Here is a 26,687-nt window from a genome sequence, read left to right on the forward strand (position 1 = left end):
CCCAAGCAGGCTCTGTGCTGTCAATGCAGACCCTGATGAGGGGTTTGAACTCACCAAGTGTGAGATCATGACCCGAGCTGAAGTCAAGAGTTGGACACTTAACCAGCTGAGCCATCCAAGTGCCCTTTAATGTTACCTTCTAACTGCATTTGCAATTTCCTTCCAAGAAAAAAGATACTACCTTGTTGAAGAAAGAAGTTTTGAGACAGTAACACTTAATATTATTCATAGGGACAACTTTTAATTAATGAGTAATGTAATGCAGTTATTTTCTGAACTTTTTTGTGGAAACAGGCTAGATAGGAATGACAATACTATTAACTGAAATCCAGATTCAATAAAGGCATAGAATGTCTAAGGAAATGATTAAAAACCGTATCTCTGCTTTTCCTTTCGCTGTTGTGAACTATGTAACTTATACCAGTAGAAGATTTTTTTAAATTCCCAAATGGGGTGAAGTACTTAGAAAGTTATTAATACTGTTAAGTGTTCTAATCTTATTAGAGTCTCAAGCAATACCATGTTTAAAAGAATAGCATAAAAATGAAGGACTCACTGAGAAATCATCTCCATTTCCTAGTTTAATGATGGAGAGTAAAGTATTGCACTTTATTATTCAACACAAAATAATGTAGCCAACAGTAACATACAGGTACACAATTTAATATTTATTATATGCATTTTATATACATTATTTTTCAACAGCTGTACGTTTGCTATGTGGTACAATCTTAAAAATTTGCTGATTCATAGTTTGTAAAACAAAAACCTTACAAAACTCATCAAAACTCGCAAACTGATCAGAAAAGTTTTTGGAAGACTAGAAAAAATACTTTATTGTCTTAATCATGCATTACACAAACAAAATCTTTAGTTACACCATAAAATTAAGCACATCTGAAAAAATAAAATGGGATAACTAGTCCAAACACAGATTTCTGTATCCTGATTCAACTATTTTTGTATCCTATTTGTAATGCAAATACAATTTTACCCCAAATATTTTTAAACAAGATAGTTTTGTTTGGAATCATGGTAAACCAAGATATGCATCTGGGGGAAATCACCTTGGTTTGTAACTTAAACTATAAAATATTCCATTTTTAGTCTATTTTAGACTATTCAAAGAGTTCCAAAATAGATATACAGGTTCCTTTAGCACATTAATAAAAGGATATAAAGACCAACAAAAAGTGAAATAAATAATAGGCTATTAGCAAGATGGATAATCCTTGATAAATAAACTTGTAAATACAGTAAGATGTACAAAATATCACATAGTGATAGGATGCCAAGATTAGTTCATTTTTTTTTAAAGAGTTCATCTGGAGTACTAAACCCCACTGTTTCATTTTTAATACACTTAATAGTCCTTGGTTTATATGAAGACAATTATGTGATGATGAAGGTGATTTAGCATCTTTATGGAAGGACTTAGCTGAGCTGTATTAGGCAAAAGAAGGAAAAAGTGTGGTTACACGGCAGCGGGTCAGTGAGATCTCTGTGTTTTAGGGTTGTATAATGCAGAAAAACTTCAATACAATCTTGAGCACTGTTGTGACAGGCTAAATATATAAAAAGACTTATAAAAACTAGAATTTTATCCAAACATTTTGTGCAACTAATGCTAAAATATTTTAAGTTAAATTTTCTTTTTTTTTTTTTTAAAGCAAAATAAGTTTAAAAGGGAATCTGTGGCATTCAACTGATAAACAGAAAATCACTAAGAGATGAAAAAAAGCTACTCTTGGAGCTCACTTTCCCCCAACAAGAGCACCACATTCCTAACCCTAAGGCAGCACACAGAGTCCAAAATAAAAGTCTTTTTAAGATCAGACTCCACATTGGCTTAAAGATACCTAAAAAACAGACATACGCTCAGTTCATATCCAGTACAGGCCACAAATAATGGAGTCCTTTTTATTTGTCCCACGAAATACAGTAATTACAATTAAATTAATGAGCCTGACATTAAGATGTGATTTCCACCAATTTATGCCTGCCTCGAATAGCCTTCTCCAGGCAGATCACATGTAGTGTCATATCAGTAACCTTGTTGATGGCAGTGATGCAGACCCTCTTTCTGTCCAAGCAAATCTGTTGTTGATGATGTGATTTTTGCTGATTCACACAAATACTTTGGCAAGGGCATCAGCCCCTGCACTGGCAATATATGCTTTTGATGGATGGAAAGCAACATCATAAATTGATTCATCTAATTTCTTCCTATGTGCTGTTATTTCTTGTACACATGTCTTGCTGTCCAAATTCCATAATCTAATAGAACAGTCATGGCCTGTAATAAAAGAATAAATAAAGTATGTTACTAGGTAATGATTCTTTTATAAAGCTTGTGGCAGTATAGTAAGTTCAGACTTACTTCCAGACATCAAATAGATTCCATTAGGATCTACTGCTAGACTTGTAACAGCATCCAAATGAGCTACCATAGAATGGATCATTTTACCTAAATAAAACATAACACAGAAGATAAAGTTTTCACAAATAGTTACCAACTTGAGAGATCAGAAACCATAACACAGCATCAACATAAAATAGACAATCACTATAGCAATATATTTTTATTGTGGTAAAATACACATAACATAAAATTTACCATTTTAACCATTTGGGAAGGTACCATTCAGTGGCTTTTAGAGCATTCGCAATGATATGCAACCATCACCATTATCCAGTTCAGAACATTTTCATCACTGCAAAAGGAAACCCGTACCCATTAAGTAGTCACTCCCTATTTCTCCCCTTCCCCCAAGTCCCTGGTTACCACTAATCTACCTTTTCTATGATTTAGCCTATTCTCGATGCTTCATACAAATGAAATCATACACGTAACATGTGGCTTTTTGTGTGTGCCTTCTGTCATTTAAAGGTTTTCAAGGTTCACCCAGTATACAGGCATACCTAGTTTTACTATGCTTCACAGATACTGCAGTGATTTTACAAAATGAAGATCTGTGGCAACCCTGTATTGAACAAATCTACTGGCGCCATTTTCCAATAACATTGTTCACTTTGTGTCTCTGTGTCAGTTTGGGAATTCTTGCAATACTGCATGCAAACGTTTTCATTATTAATATATTTGTTACGGTCATCTATGATTGGTGCTTACAACCTAGTGAAAGCTCAGCAATGGTTAACAATTTTTTTGCAATAAAGTTTTCTTTCATTAAGGCAGGTACATTGGTTTTTTAGATATAATACTATTGCACACTTAAGAGATAACAGTAAGGTATAAACATGACTTTTATATGCACTGGGAAATGAAAAAATTCATTTGACTCACTTTACTGCAAAATGGGCTTTAACGCAGTTGTGTGAACCCACAATATCTGTGAGGTATGCCTGTAATAATTTTTTGAAAGAATTTTAATTCCAAGGCAGAACTTTCCCAGTTACTCCTAAAAAAGGCATCTGTGTGACAATCTGACAGTATCTGGTAGACAGTGAAAAACATAATGACTGTATGGTTGCGTCCAAGGTTTAAGATCATGTAAACGGAATTAAACTAAAAACAGGAAGAATCTTTCTCATTAAGAAATGTAAAGAGTATTTCATTTATGGGGTTCCTGATAAATAAATCACTATGGGATATATTCCTAACTAAAGATTCTATTATCAAATTCATTTATCCTTTGAAATATTAATCATTTTGTACATTAGAAACAAGAAAGGGGAGAGAGGTGGGAGTATATCAGAGAAATTATTCTGCATTTCCCCAGATAGTAACAAAAACACTGTTCTGGAAAACGGGATTTAATGAGTATCTTCAATGAAGATTTGGAAGAAAACGGGATTCAATGGCAAGTTAAAATTAAAAAAAAAAAGTTACAAGTACAAAGTTGTGTTGCATAAATACTTTGGGGGCAGGGGAATTAGCCTCCACACTGGCAGTATATGCTTTTGGATAGACAGAAAGCAACATCATAAATTCATTTATCCAAGAAGAGAATAAAATAGCAAATACAGATACTTAAAAAAATTTCCTCCCCTTTCACTCAGCAATGAGTCTTTACTATTCAAATGCTTGAGCTGCTCCTAATGAGAGGCCTTCTCCAGAATTCTAGTTACAATCATTTGCCAGGTTTCTGGTCCTCTGATGACATTCCACACTGGAATATGAAATATATCTACTTTTGTTATTTGCTACAGCTACTGGCCTGAATATAAAACCACAACATAATCAAACGTGCAAAAAGTTACTCTGAAAAACGTAAAAAGTCCTATCACTTTCTGGCAATACTAAGCATGTCACCAGTTAAGTACAAAATTAAGTCTCTCATCATTTCAAACGACATCTGTTGGTTTTTCACGAATACTAACAGAATAATTTTAGGGATTCTTCTCTACTACAGAAAAATCATTCAACATACTATCTTTAATTGCTTAGTCCAACACAATTCATCTATCAGTTCTAGAATCCATTCCTCGCAATATGCCTATAAAAAAACCAAGTATGAAATTGTTGGCTTCCAGGACAATACTCTCAAATCATTAGGGGTTAAGCAAGATTAGCTTTTCTGAAAAAGTCAAATCTATGATGGTCACTCTTAACTCACAGATCTAGTGCTAACTTCTTTCCTGAGAATGATCCTGTATCTCCTAAATTTAACATGTCTTAAATACAAAGAATTCTTTCATCCAAACAGCAGAAATACCCATTTCTTTAAGGGTACTATAATCTTCCCAGTTTATCTCCTGGTGCACTAAATTAACCCTCCTGGTGCACTAAATTAACCCTCACTATGAAAACCTGAGTCAGTTTAGAGTCAACCCTTCCTCTCCTCAAATACGTGGAATGCAAAACCAATTTGAATGCTGGCTTCCACTGGTAACCACAGAAGTCACAAAACTTCTGACACCTCCAAAGAATTAGGATTCCTCCTTTCTCAACATATACTTAAAGCTTCTCACATTTAACCAATTTTCCTTTTGACTCATGCCTCTGCTACTACCTCTCTTCGCTGACCAAAATTAATTCTTTCCTTCTGTAACAGAGGCAAATAGAGGATACATGCAGTCACCTATTCTCCCCTCCCTGGCACCTTAAGCCCTTGGACTTGGATAATCAATATCATGGGCCGCTAAGAAATGGGGACAAAAATAGGTATTAAAAAAACGTGGACTGCGGAAGCAAACTGAATGAGTGTGAATCCCAACCCTTTAATTTCTCTCTGCTGTGTAACAATGAACAAATTATGTAACTTCTTTTAAGACTTTTATTTCAAACCTAAAATGGAGACAATAATAATATATCTACTTTACAGTTAGTTATAAGAGGAACAAACATGTTAATATATGTAAATCTAATAGAACAATGTCTCACTTGCAGTAAGCAATATAACACTAGGGTATAAATTCTAAGAGGACCAGACATTTTGTTTTGTTCACCAAGCAATGAAAACTATGCCAAGGATATGGCAGACACTCAATAAATTGTGAATGAATGAGTCCACAACAAATTCAGTATCTTCTGTTTCCAACTCCTCCATATTACTCACGTATACACCTTCTCCTAGACTCACTATCACTAACTAAATCTCTCAGGAACAGTATATGCAACACAAATTTATATCTCTACCAAATTTTAAAAATCACGAGCCCTTAATATTTCTCTAGAATAGTAGAAACTGAAATTATTTAAAATCAAAGATCTACCAGATAATGCAATTTAAATAATCTTTCTAAACCAATTTTATAAACCCCTACTCAAATATTTTAAGTGGTTTTCACAGTGCATAGTATAAACAAAAATTCATCATTCTTAGCCTGGCTCTGAAAAGTTCTCCTCCATTGATTGGGTTTCTCTTCTCCAAACTTACCTTTTTGGCATTACCTATAAGAAACTTCTGTTCTAGCCCAAGTTTCTACCACCATGCTGACTCTGCTCAAAATATGCCCTTATCTGGAATTTCTTACTACCTTCTTTCCTTAAAACAACAACAAAAAAACCTTACCATTTGTTTAAGGCAAAGACCAAACCCATACTATGAAAACTCCTTTATCTAGCATGGTTCATCTTACTGCATGTACGAGTGCACACGTGTGCGTGCATGTGTGCAAGCACACACATACATCCTATTTCCCCAAACAATGATAAGCTCCCAGAGAGCAGAAACCACACCTTACAGAACATATAGCTAGTATGTGTGGAATACAAAATGCTAAATATATTTTTGCTGTTAAAATCTAAGAACTTATTGAATCCATTCATAGTATCAATTTCTATAATGTTTGAGATTAAAAAATCGATTAAATATATTAGTCATTTGCCAGAATAATATTCTATTAGACACTTAACTAACTGGCAACATCAGAACAGTTATGGAAATATTCTAGTTTGTCACATTTACTTTTTTTTATTTTTTTAATGTTTTTATTTATTTTTAAGACAGAAAGAGAGCATGAGCAGGGGAGGGGCAGAGACCGAGGGAGACACAGAATCCGAAGCAGGCTCCAGGCTCTGAGCTGTCAGCACAGAGCCCGACGTGGGGCTCGAACTCACAGACTGTGAGATCATGACCTGAGCTGAAGTTGGACGCTTAACTGACTGAGCCACCCAGGCGCCCCACATTTACTTTTTATAAAGTTTTTTTAATGTTTTATTTATTTTTGAGAGAGAGAGAGCATAAACAGGGAAGGGGAAGAGAGAGAGGAGAACAGAGGATCTGAAGCAGGCTCCATGCTGACAGCAGAAAGCCCAATGTGGGGCTTGAAGCCACAAACCGCAAGATCATGACCTGAGCTGAAGTCGGATGCTTAATCGACTGAACCACCCAGGTGCCCTTAGTTTGTCACATTTAAATGAATTAACATTTTTCAGGGAAAAGTTTCTTTGGAAACAGTATATCTGAACACAATTTACAGTTTAACTCAATGTTGTTATGTATAGTGTTTACCTGTGTGTGAAGTGAGACAGGATTTAAAATTTTTTTTTCACATTTATTTATTTTTGAAAGAGAGCAAGACAGAGTGTGAATGGGGGAGGAGCAGAGAGAGGGGGGCATGGCGGGGGGACACAGAATCTGAAGCAGGCTCCAGGCTCTGAGCTGTCAGCATGGAGCCCGACACAGGGCTGGAACTCATGGACCATGAGATCATGACATGAGCTGAAAGTCGGACGCTTAACCGACTGAGCCACCCAGGTGTCCCTAAGTGAGACAGGATTTAGAAATAATTTTTTCATTGTTAAGAGCCTATCGCTTTGTCTTTACATTACAGATAAGGTAACCAGACTCGTTAACAGAAAGAATAAATTGGTAGAATTTGTGAATGATCTGAAAAACTATAGGCTCCTTGTTATTAAATAAAATTTTATTACTACGTTCTTGATTTCTGCCAATAAAATAGCTCTAGAGAATCACGTTTTGCTGTTAATACACTACTAAAATTCCTGAACCTCCCCTTACAAATATAAATCCTCAGTAGGTAATTTACAAAAAATCTCTTTATAGGACCACCTGGGTGGCTCAGTCTGTTAGGTGACTGACTTCAGCTCAGGTCATAATCTCACAGTTTGTGGGATTGAGCCCCATGTCAGGCTCTGTGCTGATAGCTCAGAGCCTGGAGCCTGCTTCAAATCCTGTGTATATCTCTCTCTCTGCCCCTCCTCTACTCATGTTCTGTCTCCCTTTCTCAAAAATAAACATTAAAAATTTTTTTTTAATCTTCTTATAAATACAGTAAAGGAAATTATCTCTGTGCTTGCAGCAGAGGTAGATCTTGAGGCTTCATAAAAATGTTCAAAGAAATGATTTGAGAAGGTGTTAAACTGAGAACTTTCATATGAATATGAATCTTCTTTCCTGTGCAATATAGATTGTGAATATCCATTCTCTTCTCAACTTGTTCCACTGAGTTAAAAGGAACCTGTCCATTAGAGTGTTATTTTAACACAGGGATTTGTTGTTAGACTCTAAAGATTAATAATTATAACTATGTTCTCTTTTTTTTTTATTTTTATTTAAAAAATTTTTTTTAACGTTTATTTATTTTTGAGACAGATAGAGACCGAGCATGAACGGGGAAGGGTCAGAAAGAGGGAGACACAGAATCTGAAACAGGCTCCAGGCTCTGAGCTGTCAGCACAGAGCCCGACGCGGGGCTCGAACTCACGGACCGTGAGATCATGACCTAAGCCGAAGTCGGCCGCTTAACCAACTGAGCCACCCAGGCGCCCCAACTATGTTCTCTATAAACTTCAAAGAGAATGTGTAGTTCTGATTTGCTGTCTCGCTTAATCTATTGCCCTGCAGTAGGGTTGCCATTAACATATAAGTTTTTTTACTTGGAAATCCTTCAATACCCATTTTAACTTCTCAAAGAAGCTTCTCTAGCTGAGCACAAACAGTAACTTATGTGGTATTCTAATGACAGATGAAACAAGTCTATGGCAAAATTAAAATTTATTTTGACTTCTATATAATTGGTAAGTTTCCTTACAAGAAATGGAGGGAAAATGGCATAAACCATTTCCACTATTTTATCATTTCAGCTGAGAAATAATTCTAACAGCATATTTGAAATGTCAAACACCAGAAAGAGACCTCTTCTGCTATACTAATGCCCAACAGAATATGAAGAAAAAAATTCAAATGGATGAGTTTATATTTAACATGACATGAAAAAATCGTTAATAGATAGGCAAGGTATTATATATGCTTAAGAACAGAACTTGACATGTAAGTAAAACAAAAATCTTAGTTAAAATGGCTTAACTTAGCAATCTTGAAGGCAAAAAGTCCATGTCTTACATAAAAGAACAGCCTTTAAAAAAATACAACAAAAACAAAAAAACAAAAAAAAAAAAAAAACACTAGCCTTTGTGCTCAGTGCAGAGCCCAATGTGGGGCTTGATCTCACCACTCTGAGATCAAGACCTGAGCTGAGATCAAGAATCAGACACTTGATGGACTGAGCCACCCAGGCACCCCCACCAAAATAGCATTTTTGATCATGTCAAATTTACAGTATTATTAAGACTAAAAAGAAAAAAAGACAATCTACTTACCCGTTTTATTATCAAAAAATTTGATGTGTCTATCTTCATGAGCAGTTATTGTAACAGGAAGTGTGGGATGACTTACTACTCTGTTAATGTGATTATTGGATTGTAAACCTGAAAAATAAAGGAAGATAATGCAGTAAAATTCAAACCTTCAATTAAAAACTGGATGATGGTTTTTTTATTCTTACCAAAAAATAAGAATCATTTAGAAATTAAAGCATTTGTATAAAATAAAAATCTGAGAAAACCAGAGCCGTAGAGAGATAAAGTTTCTTTAAAAATACATGTTTAAGCTATCATGTCCTATAATATGGATAGTACTAACTCTGAGTTTAGGAAAAGTTAGAAGTAGTTTAATGCAGACTGTCAGTACAGATGATTTAGAATCTTTTGTTTGTTTGAAAGAGAGCAAGTGGGGTACAAACACAGGAAATCCCAAGCAAGCACCACGCTGTCAGCAGGGAGCCTGATGCAGGGCTTGATCCCATGAACCATGAGATCATGACCTGAGCTGAAATCAAGAGTTGGATGCTCAACCGACTGAGCTACTCAGGCACCACTAAATGATTTAGAATCTTAAAAGACGCACAGTAATTAGTACTTTAAATAAACAGCCCATAAATGAATTATAAGCATTTAATGAAAAAATGTGTAGGTAATAATTAGATGTTTGCAAGGAACAATGCCCATCCTACCCACATTCACCAAAAACAAAAAAACAAAACAAAACAAAACAAAAAACAAAAAACACCACAAGAACAGGAATCAATGTTCTTAGGGATACCTTTCTTTGTAACCAAACTCTTAAAGGTTTTACTAAATTAGATAGAGAAGGATCAAAATTCAGAGGGGCGTGTGGGTGGTTCAGTTAGGTTAAACATTGGACTTGTGATTTTGACTCAGGTCATGATCTTACGGTTTGTGAGATCACGCCCCATGTTGAGCTCTGTGCTGACAGCATGGAGCCTACTTGGGATTCTCTCTCATAATAAATAAATGTTAAAATAAAAACGAATGGGAAAATATCAACATTATTAGATTTAAACTAAATCAGTCATTCCACATATATATATAAGAACTCTTAACTGAACTTAAGATACATTACCTAAGAGGGAGAAAGGGAATAGAGATGAAAAGACTTCTCTGAGCATAATGTGGAGATTTGACCATGAAACCATTTAAATGGTTTAAATAATAATAAAGTGATTATTTTTTAAAGCACTCACAAAAAACACAAGTTAACTTAAAAGAATGTAACTGTAGGGGCACCTGGATGGCTCAGTCAGTTAAGTGTCCAACTTTGGCTTAGATCATGATCTCACGGTTCGTGGGTTCAAGCCCTGTATTGGGCTCTGTGCTGACAGCTTGGAGCCTGGAGCCTGCTTCAGATTCTGTACCTTCCTCTCTTTCCCCCTCCCCTGCTCGCACTCTCTCTCTCCCTCATAAATAAATAAACATTAAAAAAAAAAAAAAAAAAAAAGAATGTAACTGTATATCCAATTGGGATATGAACACACAAAAAAAGAACCATTTCAAGTAACTTTAAAGCACAGTAATTAGCCTGTCTGTCCCTAGTGGAATATACCATGAATACAAAACTACTATTGGTGGTGGTACTGGTTTTATTATTCTGAGATGACTGTATTTGTACTGTGGAATGAATCAAACGAGATTACAATGATTTTGCTGAGAACCAAGAGTTTAGCATGAATAAAATGAGGTAAGGGGCACCTGGGTGCCCTAGTTGGTTAGGTGTCCAAGTCTTGATTTCAGCTCAGATCATGATGTCATGGTTCATGAGACTGAGAGCAGCATTGGGCTCTGTGCTATTAGTGCTTGGGATTCTCTCCCTCCCTCTCCCTCTGCCCCTCTCACTTGTATTCTCTCTCAAAACAAACTTTAAAAATAAATAAGTAAATAAATAAATAAAATGAGGTAAAAAGCAATGACATAAATCTAATCTTTTTTTAATGAAATATTAATTCATTTTTAAGAGTGTGTGGGAGCGGGGTAGGGGCAGAGAGAGGAGGACAGAGGATCTGAAGTGGGCTCTGGGCTGACAGCAGGGAGCCTGAAGTGGGGCTCGAACTCAGGAACTCTGAGATCATGACCTGAGCCGAAGTCGGCCGCTCAACCAAGTGAGCCACCCAGATGCCCCACAATGAGATAAATCTAAATTTGAACAGGAAGTATTTGAATAGGAAGCATTAGTATGAAGTCTATCAGTGTTTTTCTTTCTTAAAAGTGCATTTGTAGCTCTGTTCACTGAAAAAGCCTAAAACAATGAGCAACTCAAGAGCTACAAAAGCCATGAGAACCAATCCAATAGCCTTGCACCTATATTGTGGTCTCTAAATGCCATTTTCCAATAAAAGAAACTATGACTCCTTAGAGAAATGGGTAATTTCAGTCTGAGGCACAAAATGAACAAGATGGACCTAAACATCTTGCTACATCAGAAAGTGAGAAAGCTATAAATGACTAGCAGATTCAGGTCAAAATGACTCAAGAGCCAAAGTGAATAAGCTCCCACTTGGCCAAAGATGAAATAATCTGAGGAGTGATAAAAATAACTTGCAGTAGATTAAAACACATCAGATAATTTATATCTGAGATCAGAGATTACGATGGTAATAAAAACAAACACCACCCCAAGAGACTCAATGGACACCTTTTTTTTTTTTAAAGTTTATTTATTTTGAGGGAGAGAGAGAGCACAAGCAGAGGAAAGGCAGAGAGAATCCCAAGCAGATTCTGCACTGTCAGCACAGAGCCGTATGTGGGCTCGAATTTACGAACCACGAGATCATGACCTGGACCGAAATCAAGAGTTGGATGCTAAACCAACTGAGCCACCCAGGCATCCCTCAATGGTCACCTTTAGGTGATGCTAGGAAACCACTTCATTATTTTGAAAACTGATAAAGGTGGGGGGATCAACAACTGACCTTCCCCTTCACTTATAATCACTAACTCCAGGGTAACCAAATTACTGATAAGGGGTGTTCCCTTTTATAGACAGATTCTAGCTAATAAGTGGAAAAGAAATGAAAGTATTAGAAAATCATTTTTCAAGAGAATTATGGACCTATGCAATAATCAAGATTGAAAACGTAAGAAAAATATAAACAACCAGACAATATTTACTTCCAATAAAAGTTCACAAATTACTATGAAATAGTCTTGCCAAGAACCTTTAAAAACTTTAAAATGAAGACAAATAAAAACATTAAACCTGAGTTTGAATAAGCTTCTAGATGTATAAACTATTTACAGAAATGAAATGAAAAGAGAAAGCACCTTAAATGATACCACAAGGATGCAAACAGCAAAATTCACACCGTGGAGATTCTATAGGACAAACTATCCAATTTCTTCAATTAAAAAACCCAAAGGAAATAAAAGAGATGGACAGAGAACCTACAGATAGGAAGAAACCTGAGACTTATCAACCAATTACAATGCATAGGCCTTATCTGGATCCCTATTTAAATAAACTGAAAAACACATACCACTTTCTAAACAATGGCCATTCAGATGTAATTACTGGAGCTGGATAATGAATTCCTCAGGCTTATATTCTCTACTTTTATATGTATTTCCATTAAAAATTTTAGGGGCGCCTGGGTGGCTCAGTTATTTAAGCGTCCGACTTCAGCTCAGGTCACGATCTCACGGTCCGTGAGTTCGAGCCCCGCGTCAGGCTCTGGGCTGATGGCTCAGAGCCTGGAGCCTGCTTCCAATTCTGTGTCTCCCTCTCTCTCTGCTCCTCCCCCGTTCATGCTCTCTGTCTCAAAAATAAACGTTAAAAAAAAAAAAATTATAAAAAAATTTTTTTAAAAATTATTTCCCTCGGGGCGCCTGGGTGGCTCAGTCGGTTAAGCATCTAACTCTTGATTTCGACTCGGGTCACGATCTCACAGTTCATGAGCTTGAGCCCCACATCGGGCTCTATGATGATGGTGAGGAGTCTGCTTGGGATTCTCTCTGTATCCCCCTCTCTCTGTTCCTCCACTTGTGCTCTCTCTCTCAAAATAAATAAATAAACTTAAGTAAAATAAAATAAGATAAACTTAATAAAATAAAATAAAATAAAACAAATAAACTCCCCTTTTGCATTTGTGTTGCTCTACTCTCTGTCCCCTATACTCTCTAAGCTTTTAAGCATAATTTGAGAAAACAGCAGAAAACAATGTAAATGAGTACAACTACAACGCATTAAAACTATTTTTTCATCATAAATTCAAACAGTCAAAATGTGAAAATTAAAAGATTATTGTTATTATTTAATAATCTTGTAAGGTTTCAAAGAAACTTATGAAAACTTACCAGAATCTATCTGTGAGGATAGCATCACCAATGATTGTGATGTTTCTAAATCATAAATTACTGTACTACCAGTGTTGAAAGAGGTCACCATATGAGCTGGATCACAGCCTATAAAGTCAACTGATGTAGGGATTCCATGCTCTGAAAAGGATCCCCAAAGAGACACAAAGTAAAAACAATTTAGAAATCCCTGCTTTTCTCAAGTATTTTTGAAATAATGTTAATAATGAAAACGAGAGTGATTTTATTAGGATAGTGAGATACAACAGGTAATTTTCCCTTAATTATTTTAAGTTGTTATAATTTTCTGTTTAACATCATAAGAAAAACAGAGGGCTCAAAAGTTAAGAGGAGATATGTGCAGAAGTTAATTCTCTTATGCATTTTCTGCTAAGAAAGAAAAAAAATCCAAGGTGAGTCTGCTGGCCGACTTGCCAACATTATTTTTTACCGTAAAATGATAAATTAGCATTCTCACATCACTGTTGTGGGAGAATACACCTGTTTGAGACCTATAAGCCTCATCATGTAGCTCATACAGATTGAATTTTTGGATCTGTGAACATAAAGCTTAGAGTCTGGAATCTGCCAATGCGTTACTATCCTGCCATGTCCAGAGCAGCAATTTCTCTCTTTATTGAAGTCAATGGGCCAGATTAATGCACAATTAGGTGAAATCCAGAGTCAAGCAATTAATTACCCAGATGAAGTAAGAAACAAATATCTAAATCAATTTTTACCTCAAAAGCTTGGGTAATTGAAAAATTAGTAGAATCACTAATGTATTGAAGAGACTTAACAAAATTAAGCATATATGATTCATCTAAAATACAACATAGTTTTAAAGGTCTGATTTTTAAAAATAACTTTAAAGTGACTCAAATATGAGTAATGCTAATACATAAACATATGTACATAAATAAACGTTATCACAAAGCAAATTGCCTAAAGGTTTATTGACAGGAAAATATTTGAAACTGTACAAGTAACTAACTCAGTTTGTACTTCCCACTTAAGGTTACTATTTCAATGATTATTAGACTTCTCAACCAATGTGCTTTGGTATCAGCTACGCTTAAGACTGGGATCCCTTTAGTCTTTGTGGGCAGCCACCTGGAATTGGTGGAGGGTTTCAAGTTGTTCCTATAAGCGGCCTCATTTGTCTACTGCACTATTACAAAGAGTTTTATTTTTTAAATAGGATATGTCCTGAAAAGGTCAAAAGGCACCAAGCTATAGGATGTACTTGTAAAGCACCTTTCTTGTTTATAAGAAATGACTAGGAGTAAAAAGAGTATCACAAGCTTTATAAAATTCTTTCAATACATCTCTTGGAGTAGCAAAGAAATAGTAAATCAATTGCTTTGTTGTTTGTATCTTTCCAAATTATTAAAAAGATAACTTTTTTATAGGGCAAAATATACTCACCCTTGTCTCCATTGTAAGTGCAAATACATGGCAATTTTTCTTGTGGATTCCATAACCTAATAGTGCCATCTGCTGAACAAGACAGTAATTGATTTTTTATGCCACTATAAGCAAGACCCCAGACAGCATCTGTATGTGCAACTAAAGTGCCAGCTAGAACATTTGGCTCTGGGAAGAAACAACAAACAAACAAAAATTAGCTTAAAACAGTTGGAAAGAAATGTTTTGGATAAAGATAACTTACCATATAATTATGTATAAAAGACTACATATAATGGCCCTAAGAAGATAACCAAAGTGTACACAATGGTCATCACTAAGTTGTGGAATTATGGGTTATTTTTATCTCCCCCACAATACTCTCCTGTATTTTTGCAATTTTCTATGCTTTTATTTTGTCTTGAGTTTAATTTTATTTAATTTTAAGTTTTTATTTAAATTCTACTTAGTTAACATACAGTGTAGTATTAGTTTCAGGAGCAGAACAAGGGCCCTCCTTAATGTCTACCTGCCCTCCATCAACCCTATTTGTTCTCTACAGTTAAGAGTCTATTTTCAGATTTGCTTTCCTTTCTTTCCCCGCCCCCCTCCCCCTATGTTCATCTGTTTTGTTTCTTAAATTCCACATGGTGAAATCATATGGTATTTATCTTTCTGACTTATTTCGCTTAGCATAATATACTCTAGCTTATGAAGAACATACACTTTTTAACAAACAGCTTTAATGAGATATAATTCCCATACCATATAATTCACCAATTTAAAGTGTACAATTCAGTGGTTTTTAGTATCTTCACAGAGTTATTCAATCATCAGCACCGCAATTTTAGGACACTTTCATCACTCATTAGCCACGCCTTCCCCATCCCAATTCTCCCTGCTTTTCCACAGCCCTATGTAACCACTAATCTACTTTGTTTCTAGAAGTTTGTTTATTATGGACATTTCATACAAACAGCCTTTTGTGACTGGCTTCTTACACTTAGCATAATGTTCCTAAGGTTCATTCATGCTGTAACATGTCAGTACTTTCTTCTTAATGCTGAGTAATATCCACGGTATGGACATAACTACATTTTATCATCATTTGATGGACATGGTAGCTGAAAATAACACTGTACACAATCTGTCCTACAATCCTGTATCTCTAGTAAACTTCCACTTTCCACGGCTATTTAAAAAAATTTTTTTTTAATGTTTATTTTGAGAGAGAGAGCGAGAGCACAAACAGGGGAGACATTTCCTATCTGCAGACAGAGGGCGAGAGAGAATCCTAAGCAGGCTGCGCACTGTCAGCACAGAGCTGGATGAGGGGCTCAAACCCATGAACCATGAGATCATGACCTGAGCCAAACCCAAAAGTCAGATGCTTAACTGACTGAGCCACTCAGGAACCCCTCCACAGCTATTTCTTATTATCTCCAGAATTCTCATAGTTCCCAACCTCCCTTCCTCATGAATGATTATCTACTTCACTGAGAAAATAGAACACTGAAGAACCTCTCCCCCATCTTTCCACCACCCAATCTACTAGTGTCTAAAGCCATCTTCTCCTTGCTTCCATATAGGAAGTAAGGAATTTTCCTTTTTTAAAAAAAAATGTTTATTTTTGAATGAGAAAGAGAGAAGGGAGGGGGAAGAGAGACAGGGTGACAGAGGATCCAAAGTGGGCTCTCTGCTGTCAGCGCACTCAGGAATTGTGAGATTATGACCTAAACTGAAGTTGGATTGAGCCACCCAGGCACCCCAGGAATTGTTCTCCTTCTTATCAAAGGCTAATTCTATCACGTATATTCTGGATTCCATTCAACTCACTAAGTTGCTTTCATGATGACAGTTTCCCTACTATACAATAATTCTCCTTCTCCTTGGGATCATTACCACAGCAAACAAATATGCTCCAGAATCTCCTGACTTAAAGAAAAACCTTAACCTTATATCACCATTCCAAGAGACCAACACGAAAGGCATATTAAATAATTATGCTTTTTATCTCTCATTCACTCTCTCAATCAGTCTAATCTGGTTTCTGATACCATCACTACACCAAAACAATCCTTGCTAAAATCACCAATGATGAATTCTCTTCTAGCAAGTTTAAAAAATTTTTCTTTCTTTGAAGATTTCTTTGTTACTCTCATCACACTGCTTTTCATTCAGAGTGTGCCCTGAAAAGTTGCCCAGAGGTCCCTTTACCTTCTGGTCTTAATCCCAGTATCCAACCTCCAGCCAGCTAAAACCTGGGTGACCTATTTGACACTTACAAAAAGGAACCTTTCTATCCTCTTATTATTATACTTCTCAGCAACATTTCAAAGTGCAGAATGCTTCCTTCTTCTCAAAATGGCTTTTTCTTTTGGTATGCTTCCAAGATCCCATTGTCCTGCACCTCTTCCTTCCTCAGTTTCCTTTGTTGGTTCTCTTGCTGTAGTCACTCTCCCAATGTCAGAGTTGCTCAGGACTTTGCCTTCTCTTCATGCCCTACACAACATGCTCTCCCTGTATTAATATCTTGATAATAATTACTTGATATGCCATTTCTTAACATGCCTAAAAACCGAACTCACCTTTAATCTTCTTACAACTGTTCTGCCCCCATTTCAATATGTTACCATTATATACTCAATTGCTCATGTCAAAAAATACAGAGTGGTGGTAAAAATGTTCTGAATTAGATAGTGGTAATGGCCGCATAACCCTGTGAATATAGTAAAAACCACTGAACTGTATACTTAACAAGGGTGAATTTTATCATATGTGAATGTCAATAAAGCTGTTTTAAAAAGTAACAAAATCAAGAATCACTTATCCATCAATTTCTCTACTCAATCCAATTTTTCAGTAGATTCTGCTTATTCTACCTTACCTCCCCAATATATCATAAATTCATTTTTCACCAACTGCTTTGCTACCAACTGGTTTATCGCCACTATGATCTTGGAAACATCATCTCTCACCTACTCTACTAGAGCATTACATTAGAACTTTACATTAGTATTCTTTTCTCCACTTCTCCCACCCCTAAGCTATTCTCCTTGGCTTAAATGTCACTATTTTGGACTACATCTCAAGATTCTGTCACTCTTTCATAGTACTGTATCTTCATACCACTTACCATAATTTTTAACCACAGACTCCACCCCCTTATTTATTTACTTAATGTCTGTCTTTTCCATTGGACTAATTCTTATTTCTTGATGTAGTACTTAACACTCTACTTGGCAAATTAAGGCACCAAGTGTATGTTAAATAAAAAGACCAAGGAGCTCTTGAATTCTTTTTGAATGAACCAAACATTAAGTAGACCATTGTTTATTTAGCCATTCTCAAACTAATAAATATTCATTTAATTTTATTTTTTTTGTAATTGCAAACACTGCCCTTATAAATATATTTGAATACATATACAGGTATTTCTGTGGGACATATTCTAAAGTGACATTTATGAGTAAAAGGTTTTTTTTTAATTAAGAAATTTTTTGTCCTCTAAAAAATTGCCCTGATTTACACAACGAATGTGCCTATTAGTTTCTATTGTCTTCTGCCAATAGTTTTGAACTACATAAACTATTTTTTAATAGATTAAAATAGTTTAATATATTATTCTTTTTATTAAATTTTATTCTCTTCCTTTTTGTTAGCTAGTACTAAAACTGACGTTTTAAAAAACATAGTTTTTTATTTTCAGACACAATAAAGTACCAATTCACAGGCTTAAATATTCCGTGGCACAATATTTCTTAATTTTTCTCTTTAACAAAGCACATTAAATGAAAGCTAAAAGAGGAGACCGATACATGTTTAAACAACCTTATAATAATATTTTGTCAGCTCCATTCACTTAAAAAATGTTTCAAGTCTTTTACTTACCATATGTATCATATGGATCCACGTTAGGGCTAGGCATATTCCACCACTGGATGGTTGCATCTATACCACCACTAAAACACTGTTCTCCATTAGAACTAATAGCTAGTGATAGAACAGGACCACTATTATAGGAAAAGAAGGAAAAAATTACTTATGAAGCCTAAGAAGAAACTCAAATCCATACTCCCCCAACCTCTAAATTTACATGATATCTAAAAACTGTTTAAAATAAACGTGTAAACTTGAATAGTACTGATTATATTCTCACTAATACAATTATTAATCAAAATACTACCCAACTAATATATTTTCTAATAAAAAGCAAACATTATGAGAAAATTACAAGGTTTGAAGATTGATAAAAAATAGTGAACAATAACTATGGCTGTTAATTTAAATACAAATTCAATAAAACTTACATGTGGGCCCTAAATGTGTAGATAGGCTCTACATCTAAAGAGGCACTCCTAAAAGAGGAGAACACAAGGGTGGGGGAGGAGAAGGTAATTAAATAACTTCAAATCACTGGCTGACATTCAGGAATCATTAGGTAAGATCAAATGAATGCATAAATAGGATGACAAAGAAGAATAATTGCTTATAATTATTAGCAAATTTGGAAGAAAAAAAAAAAAAGACAGGCTAATATGAAAATACTTGCTTTTTGGCAGGAACTGTTTTTTGCAAGTTCCAAAGTTTCAGAGTATGGTCCTCAGAGGCAGTAACCAGCACAGGTTCTACAGGATGAAAAGCTAATGCCCGTACTCCATCGAAATGGCTACGTAGTGTATACTTGGGATTCCATGTCTTTCGAAAGGCATCTTTATTGGCAGGCAACTACAAAGAAAGAGTCCAATATTAAGTGGTAAAAGTAGTAAATTCATAGGCATGTGGAGTTTCGTGTGTTTTGGCGTGTTTAAAATATACATATTAAACTGCTTTGATAAAATGTCCAGTGGAAATTTAATGTACCTTAAAAACTTGATAACCAACCTTTATCATTTAACAAATGATACTAAGAAGAATAACTTCAATTAGCTTTCAAATACCTATATCAAATGAAGAGTTTCTTAATCTGTTTTACCTAATCATCAGGCTAAACCCAAAGGTCCTATTAAATGTGAGATGAGAACAAAAAAATTACCATGCTGCAATGTTTTACATGGAAACAATAAAAATTATATAAATTACTACCAAAAATCCAAGAGAACAGTATTAATAATACAGTTGTCATTTGGAAAATTAGCATGTGAAAATTTTAAAGGCAGCAGATTAAGATACTTTCCAAAAGTCTGAACTAAAGACACTTAAAGAATATTGTCATCTTATCTTTATTATCATTGTTGATATTGGTACGAGGTTAATCTTTTTACCTTCATTTCTCCATCTGTAAAGATAGGCTGTGAAACCACTTCTAAAGTAGTCAAAAGTTTACTAGAATTTAGTTGCTTATATACTTTGAAAATATAAATGAGAATAATAATCCAGCCCACCAAGGCTGATGTCTCTAAAAGCATGCTAATATAGGTAAAACATAAGTATAACATGTAGAAAAAAGGAGTTTGTTATAAAAGGGAAAAATTTAATTTGCTGAAAAACTGCAAATTCATTCATACAAAATCTAAACAAGTATAGTTAACTCTCAATTGAGTGTTTATTGTCTATAAAAAATTTAGTTCAAGACTAGTTTCACCTCTAAACACTATCCTTCCCATCCAATCTCCATCCTTTCCCCATCCCTCAAATGAAGGACTAAGTAAGTGTTCAGGAAATGGCAAGCTAACTTTAACATTATCCTTAAAAAAATAAAAGTTTAAAAATAAAACATAATTTTTAAGAAGTATCCTGAAGGCAAGTGATTCAGGTTACCTATTTTTCTCTTGTTAACACCATAATATGGCTTAATTTGAGTAGATAATTGAGAGTTGACTACTCAAGATAGATACTTATCAACCAATATTATAAGGTAATCAATCACCCCAAACTTCTAGCTAATCCACCACAATACCTAAGAAAAATTTAAACACCACAAGGCAAGTAGTTACAAAAGAAAAACTACGTCACTTCAAATCAACATACTGACACACTTAAACTTATCTTTTCCATGCACCTTGACATTAATTCTGTTTTATAAGTGTTTCCAAAAAAAATAAGGAGCCTTCTATTAAATCATTAAAAAATTAAAAATAAAACTGCACTTACATCATAACTATAGTCTGCATCATTTGTTACCGTCAAGTCTGCAAGGTCTCCAAGGCCCAGTACACTTAACAAAACATCATCAGAACCCATAATAAATGACTTGCCTCCTCCAGATGGAAACGTTATTGGTTCAGCTATAAAGAACAAAACCGCTTCTTAAATGCTGAAAAATCATACAGTACAAGACAATATTGTGGGGGAAATGTAAGCACTTAACAGTTACAATATTAATATAATTAATTTTTATTTTCCCACTTCCCTCCTATTTCTTCCACTCAAAAAATCCTATTACTGAGTAGTAATAAACAAATGTTTATTTGCATATTTATAAACTGCAACATAATCTTCCACAAATCAAATATGCACTAGATATATTATTCCAGGACGGGACGTGGGGGCACAAAGGCTTTGTCTATTTAAATCACTTTTCACTTTTGTACAATTATAACTATACTATTTTTTAAATGTTACAGCTTGTTAAGTCCTTTTGCTTTGGATCATATTTGCTTAGAAGTGCTAGGTATTCTAGTCCCTGATAAAAATTAATGTAAGCATTCAAATGTAAATGGTTTCTAGTCTGCAATCGAGTTTGTAAGTTTATCGAAATGAAGCCTTACATTGCTCAGATTACTCCAGGAACAGCAATGTTCTAGGAAAAGGGCAGTTCTACAACCAACAATGTCAGCTTCCTTTCCATAAAAGGTTAATTAATCCATGTGATGTTCAGAATGCCTTCCAGTTTTCAAGCTTTGACTATAATTTTTTATTTTAACTTTCCTTTTATTTACCATACTTCTAAAAACAACTACTCTATATTAACTATAGAACTTTAAATTTGTTACTTTGATCAATTAAAATCAAACTGCCATAATCAGAATAACTATACTATTTTATAAATATTTTGCTCCAACAGTTACAGTATAAGCAATAATTCTCATTATTTCATACATGCTTTGAAAGCAAAATTTTAATCTGAAAATGCAAGAGGAGGAAAAGTACATGTCATTGTAATACAAAACAACTCAACATATCAAAACACATTTAAAATTCATGATAAAATTCAAAAGAGAAACATCATATAAAAACTCAAGCTAATTATTAATTCTGAAAAGTTCCTATGAAAAATGATGATATCAACTTAATACACTACAAGCATCACAGGTGTAATGAAATTTGTCGGTCATCACCAATACTACAGAAAATAATTGTAAGATACAAGTCAACTTCTCCTAAATATACACTACTGCAAAAATAAAATTCATCTCTATTTAGAATGTCTTATTTTAGTATTTCTCAAATCAAGCTAAAATATCAAAGTAAACTATACAGTTTGACTCAAATAGGGTCCTAAATGATGACAATACTAAAATGAAGCTGTGAGTGAGCAACCAATCTAGAGTGAATCTGACAGAAAATATACACAGGTATGCTAGTAGTATTTAATCTTGCAATGATTATGCTTATTGATTATAGTACTGATCCTTCCTACCAATACCTAGTATGCAATTATTGGTAATATCAGAAGCTGCAATGAACTATAAAATAAATTAGGTTTTCATTAGACAATATTTTCTCAAAGCATGTTTAGCCTGTTTAAGGGCATTATTTTTCTTTTAATCTCATAATTTGTTTGTAAGACAAGTTAGAACAAAATGCCACAATTCCTCCCACTCACAATTACACACTCATTAACACAAATCTTGAATAAAAGCCCAGTAAATCATTTTTAACATAGTAACAAATTATTTTGCATTATTACATATAGTCTTTTTGCAGAGACATTGCTGATTAGCTTTTGACAAATTTAGGGGCATGTAAAAGGAAGTGCCTGGGCAGTATTAACTACTTTTAACCATTTCTAATTAAACACATTACTACATTTCTCCATCTCTCTCTATATACATATATTTACTTACATACAGCAAGCTATATTGTTCATTCAGCATTACATATGTATCTATCTAAAAGAAGTACTAAAAAAAATTTTTTTTAATGTTTATTTTTGAGAAAGACAGAGCGTGAGTGGGGAGGGACAAAGAGAGAGGGAGACACAAAATCTGAAGCAGGTTCCAGGCTCCAAGCTGTCAGCACAGAGCCCGATGCAGGGCTTGAACCCATGAACTGCGAGATCATGACCTGAGCTAAAGATGGACATTTAACCACCTGAGCTCCCCAGGTGCCCCTGAAAGAATTATTTTAAGCTGTATTACTACTTTCCATAACGACCCATCACTGGGGCATACAGTAATCACAGTAAATACTCAGATAACCTAAGAGATTTCATCAAGCAACTTAAGAATACTAGTATTATTTATTATTGCATTTCCTTTTTTTGAAATCTTAAGGTCTACACAATGGGATCTTACAACAAGGTTCTTTTCATACTTCTAGAACTAATTCTCCTTTGTATGGACACAACGGACCAAGGAAACCAGTAGCTCATATATCAAAAAAACCTCTTCCTTTCTTCAGTTTTATCAAACCTAAAGATCACAGCGCAATAATTGATCCCATTTACGTCAGTGGTGTCACTGTATATTTTAAATCTTTATTTAGAACGATCACTATTAAGTCATTCGGTTAAGCATCTGACTTCAGCTCAGGTCATGATCTCAGAGTTCGTCAGGTCTAGCTCCACATCAGGCTCTCTGCTGTCAGAGCAGAGCCCACTTCAGATTCTGTCCCCCTCTCTCTTTGCCCCTCCCCAAACTGCTTGCTCTCTAAAATAAAATAAGCATTTAAAAATAAAGGGGCAGGGCACCTGGTGGCTTAGTCAGTTAAGCGTCCAACTTCAACTCAGGTCATGATCTCCAAGTTCACAAGTTCGAGCCCCACACCAGGCTCTGTGCTGACAGCTCAGAGCCTGTAGCCTGCTTCTGATTCTATGTCTCCCTCTCTCTCTCTGCCCTTCTCCCGCTCATGCTGTCTCTGTCTCAAAAATAAATAAAAACGTTAAAAAATAAAAATAAAATAGAAATAAAAATAAAGGGGCGCCTGGGTGGCTTAGCTGGTTAGCATCCAACTCTCGATTTTGGCCAGGTCATGATCTCATGGTTTGTGGGACTGAGCCCTGCAGCAGGCTCTGTGCTGACAGTGAGGAGCCTGCTTGGGATTCTCTCTCTCCTCTCTCTCTCTGCCCCTACACCCGCTTGGGTGCCTACCCACCCACTCGCTCACGTTCTTTCTCTCAAAATAATAAATACACTTTAAAATACCAAAAAGCCTGAAAATCTACCAATGACTGGTTACGTTTTGTTTTTTTTTTTTTAATGGTCTGGCTGAAAACATTCTGTCTTTATAAATATTTGCAATATGACATGGAATTCAACAGGAAAGCATCAAGTTGGAGACTGCCACTGAAACAAGAGGTTATGAACTCTAATGTTCACGTCTTAGCTCTAAGTCCAAGGTGATTTGCAACTTTTTTAAATAACAAACTCTAAAAATTTACCCTTTAAAATGTGTAATTAGGTTTGTGCTTACTGGCCCCCTCCTCCTCCTACCATTAAGAAAGAGTCAGATTACTGACCTAAATTTTTCCTTTAAAAAGGACACATATACAGGGGTGCCTGGGTGGCTCAGTAGGTTGTGTCCGACTCTTGGTTCCAGCTCAGGTCCTATCTCATGGTTTCGTGAATTCAAGCCCCGCATCAGGCTCTCTGCTGTCAGTGCAGAGCCACTTTGGATCCTCGGTCTCCCTCTCTCTCTCTGCCCCTACCCTGCTCTAGCACATGCTCTTTCTCTCAAAAATAAACAAACATAAAAAAAGAAAAGAAAACACCTCTTAAAGTAAAACAGGAAAATAGAGATCTGGAAAAATCTGGATCTGGAAAAATCAATACACTGCTATTTTTCATGCTTTAATGTATTTTGTTTTGGTTTTATTATTTTAGAGATTTTCTTTATTCTACCTTAAATTTTCTTACAGTTTATGATGAATGGTAAATATTACATGCAGAGATGACTATAAGGAAAAATGCAAAATTATTTAACTGTATGAAAAATGTGCTACTTGAGAATACTTAAAAAAAAAAAAAAGAGGTATTCAAAAACATTTAACTGGGGCATCAAACTCCCTTATACAGCAAAAGCAGAAACAACAATGAAATGCAGTCTATAGGCCAAATTATCAGATACTGAATTATCCTATATCACAATAAACCTCTGGCAAGAATTCAGTCTCATTACTTAGAATTATAACTACCTAGACCTAGATTTCTAAGTGATTCAAATACATCTATAGATTTTCTGCTATAATCAATTTTGGTAAAAATGCCTTAAGCAGTACTTTCATTTCCTACACATTTCTAGCTTAGGCACATTTTAGAAAATTCATTACTAGGTAAGAATATCTTTGGTACCAAGTTAAACAATAATGCTGTTACCTTTTTCTAGAATAATTAAATTGGCCGTTTGTTCCATATATTTTTAGAAATTATATATATAAAGTTCCCAGTAAATGTTTGGCATTTAGTTGTCTCCTAAAAAAGCAGTAGTTACATTATCAGTAGCTAAATTCAAGCAAAATGACAAAATGACTAGTTTTTTCCCAATATGTACTATTTAAACTCCTTTTTTAAACTACTGTGTTCGTGCTATTAGATCTGTAAGCTAAAGTTAGATTTCAGGAAAGTACTCTGAATTGACCGGCAGAAACAACTCCATCTAACATTAAAAACAAAAATAAAATATGCAGACATAAAAGCCAAAAATTCCAAAATCCCTAAGACAATTATACCAAGAGCTTGCCCAACACCTTCTATGAAGATTATATAAGCTGATCTTCAGCATTTTAAAACAGCAGCAAATTTCACAATATTAAGTAGATGTTATTTTGGAATTAATGTCTTTTGTAATTTAAATAAACCTGGTAGCTAAATTTTGTACCTTCCTTTGCTCTTACAACTTCATGATCAGTCATTCTAATAGAGGCTGAACTAGACTGACTAATCATTCGTGAAGGGATAAGGGGCAGCTTATCTCCCAGATCAGCTATCTTGTGATAGAGTTTTGTCCTGCTGACCCTATAAATTAATGTCAGCAGTATAGGTTCATTTATTGGCTACTGCCTGACTTGCTAGCAGCCTTTAAAACTAATTTACTAACAAAACAGGCTTTTTGAAAGAAGTTCTAGTTATAAAAATCTCAAATAATTAAATGTCTTCAATTTTCCAAGCCATCCCTCCAGAAATATTAAAAAGATTTAAATACTTAATACATTCACAATTTCTGTAGAGAAACAGATATTCACTATGTTTTATATCTAAGTATAAAACTGAGTATTCGGTCACTCAACCAAAGTTCTGTAAGCTCAAAGACACAGAAGGTACTCTTAAAACAAAAGGAAATTTTGGTATTTAAGATTAAAGTTTAACAAATCACAGAATAAAACATGACTGTTTTCCAATTTAACTATCTTAAAAAGTTAACCAAGAAATAAGTACACATGATTTTTATAAGAGTGCTACAATTAACTTTCCCTGGTGTTTATGTGAATATTTTCCTACCATATTTACACAAATGTGTCATTAACAAATTAACCACAATTTTTCTCAAAAATTTGCTTCATTTTCCCAAATTTGCAAAGCCTAATTTATCCATGAGCTGAGATTCTCAGTATGAAAAGTCAACACTGTCATAGGCTGTAAATTTAAGGGGAGAATTTCAGCTGTAGCCTGGAAAATTCAGGCCAAAATATATAAAACTCAAAAGCATCTGCAGTACTGTGGGATCTTTTTAATTCTGAACTTCAGAAATGACAGAACTGTTTCTCATAATTTTGAAAGAAAATAGCTTCAAGAATGTCAGAAAAAATAATTTGGAAAAACAAAAG

The 26,687-nt window shown here is 34.8% G+C and overlaps 1 protein-coding gene across 7 annotated transcripts in view; it reads right to left on the bottom strand.

Moving 5' to 3' along the window:
* Nucleotides 1–60: 60 nt before the first annotated feature.
* STRN3 (striatin 3) overlaps nucleotides 61–26,687 on the bottom strand; it is a 105,636-nt gene continuing 79,009 nt past the window's right edge. For 5 of the 7 annotated variants that reach the window (XM_042989517.1, XM_042989515.1, XM_015544701.2 and 2 more), the window contains 9 exons: nucleotides 20,855–20,988; nucleotides 19,314–19,489; nucleotides 19,072–19,119; nucleotides 18,653–18,774; nucleotides 14,783–14,950; nucleotides 13,355–13,495; nucleotides 9,029–9,136; nucleotides 2,381–2,467; nucleotides 61–2,296 (listed from right to left, as the gene is read on the bottom strand). In XM_042989517.1, the coding sequence (XP_042845451.1) occupies nucleotides 2,127–2,296; nucleotides 2,381–2,467; nucleotides 9,029–9,136; nucleotides 13,355–13,495; nucleotides 14,783–14,950; nucleotides 18,653–18,774; nucleotides 19,072–19,119; nucleotides 19,314–19,489; nucleotides 20,855–20,988 (1,154 nt within the window). In that variant the 3' untranslated portion in view covers nucleotides 61–2,126. Of the gene's footprint in view, nucleotides 2,297–2,380; nucleotides 2,468–9,028; nucleotides 9,137–13,354; nucleotides 13,496–14,782; nucleotides 14,951–18,652; nucleotides 18,775–19,071; nucleotides 19,120–19,313; nucleotides 19,490–20,854; nucleotides 20,989–25,741; nucleotides 25,879–26,687 lie in introns of all 7 variants that reach the window. The other 2 variants (XM_042989521.1, XM_042989516.1) reach the window with 2 other exon arrangements.

The sequence above is a fragment of the Panthera tigris genome, chromosome B3 (assembly GCF_018350195.1).
Source record: "Panthera tigris isolate Pti1 chromosome B3, P.tigris_Pti1_mat1.1, whole genome shotgun sequence".
Lineage (NCBI taxonomy): Eukaryota > Metazoa > Chordata > Mammalia > Carnivora > Felidae > Panthera > Panthera tigris.